Here is a 10523-nt window from a genome sequence, read left to right on the forward strand (position 1 = left end):
ATCATACTGATTTTCATTTGTAATGGCAAGATTGAAGTATTGGTAGGGTCGTATATACTAATTATTTATTAGCTTTCATTGAAATGGTTTAATGCCTGGCCAGAGGCTACAATGCTACAGTTGGGAGAAAATTGGTCAGATATGTCACACGATATCACCATCATCTTGATTTTGCCTTTTTTAAGTGGCCTCTAACACAAACTTCTTTGGAGAAAATCATTTTCTTTTTTTTTCATGCAAAATACCCAAACAAAATCCAAACAAAAAATTTACTGCAATCAATTAAAATCAATGAATGTCAAATTTTGGCATAGGCCTACATAAAAATATAATTATATTGTAACAATGCATTGAATATTATGAGGGATTTTGTGTTACCTTAAGTTTCAAAATTTATTAATGGATTTGATTACTTGTCTACAATGTGATAAGTTTCTGTATCTAATGTCATACCCCATCTTACATTGCTATGAAGATTGAAGAGATAGAAAGTGATGATGAATCAATTAGTTCTTGATGGACGACAAAGATCAGCCTTGATCATTCACTCATTGTGGTATCGTGTACTACACTAATAGGTCCTTCCTTTATTTATAATCATCTCTATTACAGGCAACAATTGAATAGTGTTTATAGTTCATCAAACCTATGAATATAACCATTAAGTTGGTGACTCATTGAACATGATAGCAAAATTAAATATTTACATAACTTCAATGTGCCAGAATATTTACATGAAATTCTTATTGCCAGTCTTGTGGATATTTTGTTAAATTACTTTATAGTATAAAATCTTGCAAAAATGTAAATTAATCACACATGATTCATCAGCATGCATGCATGCTAAATTTTATGTCTTTAAAGTAAAAATAAAAAAGTTGGCAACTTTTGTCAAACAACTGAATTTTTTTCAAACAAAGAATTTTTACAGCTTAAAGTGATAAATCACCAGTGGATCCAGGAGGGCACACCCGGCCCGTGCCCCCCCCCCCCCTTTCGAGAGGCACAATAAAAATTTGTAATGTACAAATGCCGTTAAAATAGAAGTGTGGCCCCCCCCCCTCTATTCAAAAGTGAAGACTTTTTTTTGGCTTGTCAAATTTTTCCTTTCGAAAAATCATGGATCCACCCCTCATCAATATTGCCATATTTCATAATTAAAATTTGATTCATTTTTTAAATTCATTTTGTATTTATCCTGGACACAACTATCCGACAGAGGCGAGAAGAATGGTTCGAAGAAATATCAATATACTTGTCATCATGAACACGCCTGTACATGTTTAATGAAAGGATAAAATTAATAGAATAATATAGAAAAGAGGGGATGTATTTTGTTTCATTGGATATATTCTAATCAAGTACATGTAAATTATGGTACTTACTAATTAAAAGTCACACTAAGATGAGATATCAGCTGTATATTAGATTATACATATCCCTCAAATTGGTTTGTTTGTCTTTAAACAAATTGCCACTTGGTTGACTTCTATTTTGACTAGACTACAGGGCCAGGAGGAGGTCATCTATTTCTTCAGTATTTTTCATGGCAAGTTCTTTCTTCTAATTTCTATTGTTCACACATTATGAGGTGACAAAGCATAAATCTACTTAACGCAAAGTGATTTAATCTTTACACAATGTGTAGCATTGAAATGAGTGTGATGAATTAAAGAAACATGTCACTAAACTGGAGGTATTACAGGATTCATAATAGAACTCTGCAGGTAAGCGAAACTGACGTGGAACAAATCACAACAAAGTGGGCAAAAATGCCTCTGTCTCTAACACCTTTTCTATACCAACTGTTCTGATCTTGCTTTTATTGAAAGGAAATTCACCTCAACCAGAGGGTGAACTTATTACAGACCTTCCAGAACAGCAGGTATTTTCTTCTCTCTCTTTTAAAGGAACAAAACTTGGGCGAAAATGGAAGAATGAAAGAAAGAGAGGGCAGATTATCCTGGCAAGTTGGGTTCTATTCAAGATGCCATTCAAAAACCTGTTTTATTGACAAAAATGGGACTGTACTTTGAGGGCATAGTGGATAAAATTTCAAGAATGGGGAAAGTCTTGGGGATTGTAATGGAAATAACTTCAGATTGGAGCATGATGGGAGTTGGCACATTGAAGGGTTTTTTGACCAAAAATAAGAAATTCTAAAGTAAGAATTATCATATATTTATGAGTCTACATTTGTATTTACATCCACTGCAGACAACTAAAAATGGCTGATTTCTTTCATGGCTGAAATCAGTGCATATAATTTGAATTGTACTATAGTAGACATTATTTGTCACACTTTGATCCAGAATTTAGGCCTACAGATCAATACATGGGTATACCAATGCCAACTTTCATGCATGTTTTTTTATAAGTAAATCCAAACCAATGCAAGACCATAATTTATCTAATCTACTGATTTTCAACATTTTCATCTTCAATTAAGTTCTAATAATCTAGATTTTCTATCCAATGTGCGAAGAGGGCCACAGAAATGAAAGCAGTTAAGAAACAGAATATTGAGCCCAGAAGTCACATTGCTTCACTGCACCATGCCATGCTCTTGAGATGACACTCCTGCAAAAACATGGCAGAATGAATATGTAACGAAAGGTGATAGCTAGCGTCCATCAAACCAATGATGCCTTGTAGTTTCCTCACCGCCTGCTTTGTAACCATCAATGCTCTACACCATGCTGTGCCGATGGCTTGTGCGGTTTTTCGTCAATGAAAATACTGAAAGTTCATGCAAGTGCTATCTTCTCTTGCTTAGTCTCCTATCCCACAATGTGATGGGATAGCATTCCGGTGGATAAACATTGTTTTGAGTTTTATCCTTTCATAGATTTAGTAAAGTGTTTTAATCACTTTTTACTAAAAGCCATATTAGCCTAAGCCCATTGGACACTTTAATCCAATTGAGCCTGTTTGATTTCAATTTATATTTAATTCCATACACCCTAGATGGAGTCTCCCCCCCCAAAAAAAAAAGAATTGTTTGCCACGAAGGTGGAAATAATTAGGTCTTCTGGTTGTACTTTTGAAATATTTTTATGATTAACGCTATAAACATGATAAAAGACATAAAAGTTCTGCTTACAATATGAACAACATTCTACCACACTATTTACCAAGTTTTATCAACTTAATTATAACTAAAAAATATAAAAATTAGAGTTGGTTTGCAAATTTTTATATTTTTCTTCCCGAATTGATTAAAAAATACACGTTAGCAGATTTTTATACTGTCAGTCAAGCCACAGAAAATGATCATTTTTTTATGCCTAATCTTGGGCATTACGGGTTCAATGTAATACTGACTACTTTAATTCAATCTGGCAATGTATCTAACTTGATCTTATTTCCAAAATGTTTAATTTTTAAAACAAATTGAAGAAAGATATTGCAGGTTGATTCTCAGCTTAAAAAGCAAATTTCATGTGAAAGGAAAATATGAATCTCATATTTGGTAATTTTAATGAGGCAACATTATCAAAGAATGAAAATCATGAGGGTTTTCAGTTGTATAATCACACCAATTTTCTTCCTTAAACTTAGACTACGACTGGAACCGCAGGAGGTGCGAAGTGTACCTTGCTCAACCTTCATAAGCAAAGAGGGCTCCTGCTGCTTCTTGAAGCACACACATATTTGTTCGTCTGTCTGTATTCTATTTGTATGTTGGCATGTTGTAGCATGCGTCCTATTTGTGAGTTTGTGTCAATCAAGCTGTGAGGCTATACCTTACCTTAACACTGCAGTTCAATGAACATTATGGACCATGCAAACTAGGGTTCTTCTTCTTAGTATTTTAGACCAAAGAGGTATTTGAAAAGTTTTAGCTGATATCAAGCTTCCAGCTTCCTCTGAAACATCTTACCGAAACTCTACTGACTTTCGCTGTCCCCCGGGGGGCACTCGACCAAAAAGTGGTAGGGTGTGCCGCGGACGAGACAAAAAACGGGGGCCTTGGAGCGGGCTTATTGTAAAAAGGAGGGTCCTCGGAACGGTCTTCGGAACTACAATTTTGTGAAAACGGGGGTCCTTGGAACGGGTCGCCAGCATGCGAGTACGTGCGTATGCACCCCTATGGAACGGGTATGCGTGCATGAAGCAGCTAACGCGGCCTCCGCCGGGTGCGCTCGCCAGAGACGATGGTCGGACAGCGCTCGGCGGCCGCTTTTCACCAAAATTGTTGCAGATCAATGCGACCGGAGAGGCGTAACGAAAAATATGCGAAGCTTTGGAGCGGATTTCTTTCTTCTTTTTTCTCGATAAGAACAAAATGCTATGCCTTGGAGCGGCTTTCTTTGTTTTATTTTCTCAATAAGACAAAAATGCTATGCCTTGGAACGGAAATTTGGGTGTAAAAATGGGGGTCCCCTCTGCGGCACATACCCACTATGCATTATATACTGAGTGCCCCCCCCCCCGGGCGCTGTCCTATGAAAAATATATCTCTACATAATACCAAGTATAGTTCTCTGCATGATATTTGTTCACATAAAAAGATGGAGGAGTGTACATGACATATGAACAAGTACAGAAATTGAATTTAGTGTCATCATCAACTGAAAATGTACTTCTAAAACATATATTTTCAAGGGAAAGACAAAAGAAAATGAAATATGCAATGATCAGCAGAGAGACAGAGAGAGAGACCAAAAATAGGGAGACTAACAGATGTTATCTAAAGAAGATAGGAATACATTTCAAACAGTTAAAATAAGACAGAAAGTGCCATGCGTCAAGTCATCTTGAAAATATAATGAATAACCAAATTTCCATTTCTGTTTACAATTCTCACAAGGGATAATAGAGTCCTTCCAGTGATGGAGCTGAAATGGGTGTAGTCCACTTAGCATGCAATTCAATTTACAATAAGGCCTCAGGGTTTGAGGGTAACTTCAAGCATCCATTATCCAGAAAGAGAGAGATATAGGAACCAATTCATTATTCTAACACAGAGGTCAATGTGTGGGCACTCAGTGACATTAATCTTTAAAGAAAAAAAATAATCAGAGGTCTCAATATCCCAACAAATATCAGGTGGATTATTAATCCTTTTAAATGTTTTCATCAAGATGTAAGAAAGAAATGAGTAAGATTTCATTTTTTTTATTTCATCATAACAAAAAGCTTATCTAATTTTAGAAAATAAATACAAATTTAGACATAATTCATATGATAACCGGTGTGTTGGCTCAGTTGGTAGAGCGTCCGTCTCACAACCGGGAGGTCAGGGGTTCAACCCCGGCCGCGTCAGACCAAAAGACGTGAAAATATGGGAGTTGCTGCTACCCTGTTTGGCGTTCAACGATTAAAGGGATAGAGCCTCGTCGATCTGGCGCTGCACAGTGGCTGCCGGGCCCACGATCAATTGGGCAAAGCAAATTTTCATAGTATTTCATTTCATGTCTATTTCGAACAATAAATTATGGATTTTCATAAACTTGATACTCATATCCTTTATGTTAAAGTTTATTTCAGTACTATTCATTTTTATTGATTATACAATTATGATTTCCACTTCTATTCTATGCATTTTAAAGCAAAATGTAAAAATTGCAAAAGGTTTTGATTTTCAGCAAAAAAATAAAGACAAATTTTTTCTTGGGAATAGACTGCATTTTGAAATATTTCATGTTGTTTTCTCCTTTTTTCTGTACAAATGGGTAATTGATCTGTCACCTCAAGACTAGAGTACAGAGGAAAGGTAAAATATTATGAAATGGCATGACTCCCAATTGGGTTTATCTCCTATGATTTGTGATGCAGTGGGGACATGTTTTATTGGATCTGACTTTCTTACGCCCAGCCCGAAACAGCCATCAAATCCACTTAAAAGTTAGCCATGATAAGGGTCTGTATTCATATTGAAAAGTTGACTACAAACATGACTTAAGAATTTCAATCAATGAAATATCTGATGTCATCAAGAGCAAGTCTAAATAAATACAGGCGTTATATCATACAGACATTATATCATACGTTGAAATTAATTCTGGATTGAGGTGTTTCTTCCGTATTTTGTATTTAAAACATTATTTACCAAGTTAAATGAAAACTATCAAATGCTGTGTGGTTTGTTGTGTAATATATATAACATTGATTAGAAAATACCGTACTGTATGGTGTGCATATGCAGAGGATTTCTCAGTAGCAAATTATTTTCAAGATCCAGAATTACACCTTGAAAACCCTATCCTTGTATTTCAATATTGACAATGTGAACAGTGCCTGATGGGATGAGAGGCTAAACCATTTAGGTTTTCATGTGAGCTGGTTGTTCCGCCACCAGGCACAATTTCAGAATGATGTGCAGTATGTCTGGCAGACCTGTTGGTGATTTATTGGCGCTTTATCATCAGAGTACCAGGGAGAGACTGGTGGATGGTAAATCCGCTTGATTAAAATTAAATGATCAATCAGGGATTCATTTGCCTTGAGTGGAAATGCATGCAGTTTGCACATTTACCTGGAAAATGTAAGGCAGGTCATTTTCTCCATAACAAATAGTATACTGTTGCTTCTCTTGCAAGAGAGACTAACAAATATGAAATATCCAAAAAGGTAATGTAAGCCTGCATTTCCTCCATCATAATGAAAACTGCTAGAAATTCTCACAAAGTTGCAAATGCTTTTATTTCTATCAGTTAAATTTTTCATAAAATTCTGTTTAAAACATATACATAAACTTGTCACCAGTTATTGAGGTACTAAATAAAGATGTGGTGAAAGAAGGAAATGATAGTTAACTGAATGTGGAAATTAGGACAAATCACAAGACACATAATGAACTTACCTATAAATCCTTCTTCACAGAGGCAGGTATAACCAGCTTCTTTCTGAACACAAACTCCTTGGTTCATGCATGGGTTGGAGTAGCAGAAGTTGATCTCTGTCATGCAGTAGTTCCCTGTGAACCCGGGAGGACAGTCGCATTTGTAGATCGTCTCTGGATGGATGGAACGGAAGATGACCGAAGTTGTTGCAATGAAACCACCTGGTGTCCAGAAGACAAGAGGGGCAATGCACTGGTAAAAGTCGCTGCAAATCTCATTGAGGCAAAGGTTATCCCCAAATGGAAGAACAGTAGCACCTAGCGCTTCAGAAAGCTGGCTACGCTTGAGATAGACCCTTTCCTGTAGGTATTGAGAGCTGAAGAAGGATCCATCAGGACGTTGTGCAGCAAAGGTGATGTTGAGGATCATAGTTTCCTCATCTTTGATGCTGAAGAGGTAGACCAGGTCCTGGTTGGCAGGAATTATACCAGCAAGGGCATCAATGAACTGAAGAAGCTTTGGAGACAGGAATTCATGAGACTGCATATCTTCTACCTGAACAGTGACACTGCTGAAGAGCATGTCGTGGGTCACCATTATCATCCGAAACTTACAGGTTGCCGTCTCAATGTTTACACCATCTGTAGAGGAAAACGAAAAGGAGGGCGAAAATTTTATATCACCAATATCAGTTTAGAACTAGGTAGTATTAAGAATGAAAGTGTATTACAAGCAGTAGCTATTTCAGCTAATTTCCTTATTTGAATATATTCCAATGATTTCTTTGTTTTACAGTTTACATTTGACATTCATATTTCCCCAAATTTAAATTAATTATTCTTTCCAATACAAATATTAAACTAAACTTATAATACATGACTCTAATTCATGCATCACTGCTGATACAACATCCAAGATGGCAGTCATCAATCCATTCATTTATATCATAACATTTAAATCAAAATTTCCTCTAGGTTTACTATAATTCATCCTTTATATCATTTAAAATTCATCAACAAACACAAAAAAAGGAAAAGAGAATAGTGCCCCCAAGAGATTTACAAACACTCAATTTAAACTGAGCTTGCAAATATTTATTGAGCTCTTGCCAAAATATTGCCTCAACTCTCACATAAATATTAGTTTCCTTTGATTCCATTCAACAAAATTCTCTCTATGTGAGCATCGGGCATGATTGTTTGCAGAGCCTGGCTATGAGCTATTTTTCTTCTTTTCATGAACACAGATTCCAGCGCCATAGTTCTTGATACATGAACTTACTTAATACTATCCGTGTTCATGCATGAAACAATCTAGCTCTCAAAGTATACTCTATATTCGACTATAAACACATCTTGAAAATTGTGGATTTCTGATAATTATCATACACTTTACAGTGTCTACATGTTTCAGGAGCACTAAGGATATCCTAAACTTACAAGAAAATTCTATAGGTCAACAATTTCTAGTTCATTCTAGTTGCATTACATGGACATAGTATTTAGATAGGCATTCAGAAGGAGAAAGTGAGGAATCTAATTAAAGGTAGATATCCAACTGAAGAGGAACATTGCTTTGAAAATATAAGCATCATCCAAAGAAACATCTTCTAAAAAGTGCAACATGCACACATTTTTTAAAGAGAAAACTGGGTAATCTCTTTACTCTTAGAAAAAACTACTTCTGCCCTTACGGGTCCAACCATTCTGGATTATTATGATGATGTTTAAACTACAGACAAGTTCATAACTTCTTTCTACACAATGATTGAAATAATCGTGTAAGTCTGAACACAGATATCATATCTGAAAGAAGAACCAGAGAATGATCCCAGTGCTTGATACATCCGGTGACATTTGGGCCCCGGGGTTACAAATGTTACTGATGTAGCATTCCATGTGCAACCCAGGTTGGCCTCAAGGGTGTGAATATCACAGCTCCTGGTTCAACCTGAAAATGGGAAGCTATAGTTACCCAGATCCACACACTGATATATACTTGATCTTCTCAATGTTTCACTGTTGGTGTCAGATGGGGTGATTAGGTATGGAAGTGTAACAAGAAGACTAGCTCGCAATGTACATTGGATGGATTCAGCTTCATATATTTTAAAGTTATATCCCCTAAAATCCAAATAGATCATAAAAGTGCCAACATAGTTTAATGAAAAATTTATTACTCATTACAGACGAAAAAAATAGAAATTAAAACTTAATAATTCATTCAAATGATCAGTACAGTTTTGTAGATGTGTTGTATATATCACTGTTGATTATATGATTGCAATCCACAGTGCAATATGAATAAGGAAAGATTTCCATATATGGACATTTCTATGGTAACAATATCAAACCTTGACTATTAAATTGAAATGACTTCACATATTTTAAGGCATTCAGCCTTTGGATGGGTATGTCTGATAGTAGTCTATGGTGTGCCAATGTCTGATTATTCATGTTGTATATTTTCAGCATTACTCTTGTTTCAGCTAGTTTTTTTTATTTCATAGCATTAAAATCTATTTCAGAAATTATTGTGAATGGTGATGACTTGAATTTCGCTTTCATGTTATTTGATAGGAAAGAATCAATATTGTCCCCTAAAAAATTCTCATGGAATGAGAGGTTTGCTTATTTTTTCCTAGTGTTCAACAAGCAATACCTGAATGTTTTAGACAAAATTGTAGTATCTTATAAAGCAATAAATAGTCAAGGCTCATCATCCTACACAATGCCAAGTAGTGCAAAGGAAGTTGCAGCACATGAAAAGCTATAACTATGAGAATTCTTTAGGGTAAATTATTTGAACATGAACATTTTATACTGTTAATTCATGAATTTCTGCTAAGTAAAGCTCAAATGATTGCTACCTGACATAAAAGTCTGCATTATGATTACGACGAATGCTAGAAGGGTGATTTTCGTTTTACATCCTGGACAAGTTCAAATCAAAACCTTGCATGATACCTTTACTATTAGCATAACGATTCCTCTTGCCTAGTACTGTGTCTTCCTTCTAAGCATTCCTCTCCCACACCTCTCTCCTAATCTTAATACTGGCCCCATAGTGACATACTCTATCATCTCCAATTCAACCTCATCTAACATTCACATGCTTCAAACTATCCTAATGTCGATCTGTGCCTAACATGTGTGAGCATTCTCCAGCATTGCTCCCCCAGCTTTCCTTTCAAACCCACTATTAAGCATGTGGAAATTGACACTGCCTTTTCATAATAGGGGTTCACAAGAGAGGGTTATAAATACATCTTGAGGCATCTTTCTAAATATGAACGAGTTCCTACAATTTTTCTTTCCAAAAAGATTATGTGAAGCATGTTTGCGTTAATGTCAATATGAGGCCATCATTGGTATAGCTGCAATTTGAGTTTACAAGTCATATAAAGTCCACTTCAATATGATGTTCTCAAAATGAGATGCCACAGTTCAAACAGAAAGCAGTGCATTCATAAGTGTTAATGTCAATATGAGGTCATCGCTTTAAATTACCTCTCACATTTTAGTTTACAAATCTCATTACTTGCAATGGAAGTGTACATTATGACACAAGGCATGCTCTCTTACTCGCGTGACAGCCACATTGTGGCCTGTAACAGGGGCAGATCCAAGATTTTTCAAAAGGGGGAGCACATTTTCCCCGAGAAAAAATTTGACAAGCAAAAAGAAGAAAAAAAGGTCTACACTTTCAAAGGGGGAGGGGCACTTTTGTTTTACT

At 35.8% G+C, this 10523-nt stretch overlaps 1 protein-coding gene across 6 annotated transcripts in view; it reads right to left on the reverse strand.

Moving 5' to 3' along the window:
• LOC121410424 (cadherin EGF LAG seven-pass G-type receptor 2-like) overlaps positions 1-7452 on the reverse strand; it is a 69648-nt gene extending 62196 nt beyond the window's left edge. For all 6 annotated transcript variants that reach the window (XM_041602511.1, XM_041602510.1, XM_041602507.1 and 3 more), the window contains exon 1: positions 6809-7452. In XM_041602511.1, coding sequence (XP_041458445.1) covers positions 6809-7391 — 583 coding nt within the window. In that variant the 5' untranslated portion in view covers positions 7392-7452. The remainder of the gene's footprint in view (positions 1-6808) is intronic.
• Positions 7453-10523: the final 3071 nt, after the last annotated feature.

Source organism: Lytechinus variegatus, chromosome 3 (assembly GCF_018143015.1).
Source record: "Lytechinus variegatus isolate NC3 chromosome 3, Lvar_3.0, whole genome shotgun sequence".
NCBI lineage: Eukaryota > Metazoa > Echinodermata > Echinoidea > Temnopleuroida > Toxopneustidae > Lytechinus > Lytechinus variegatus.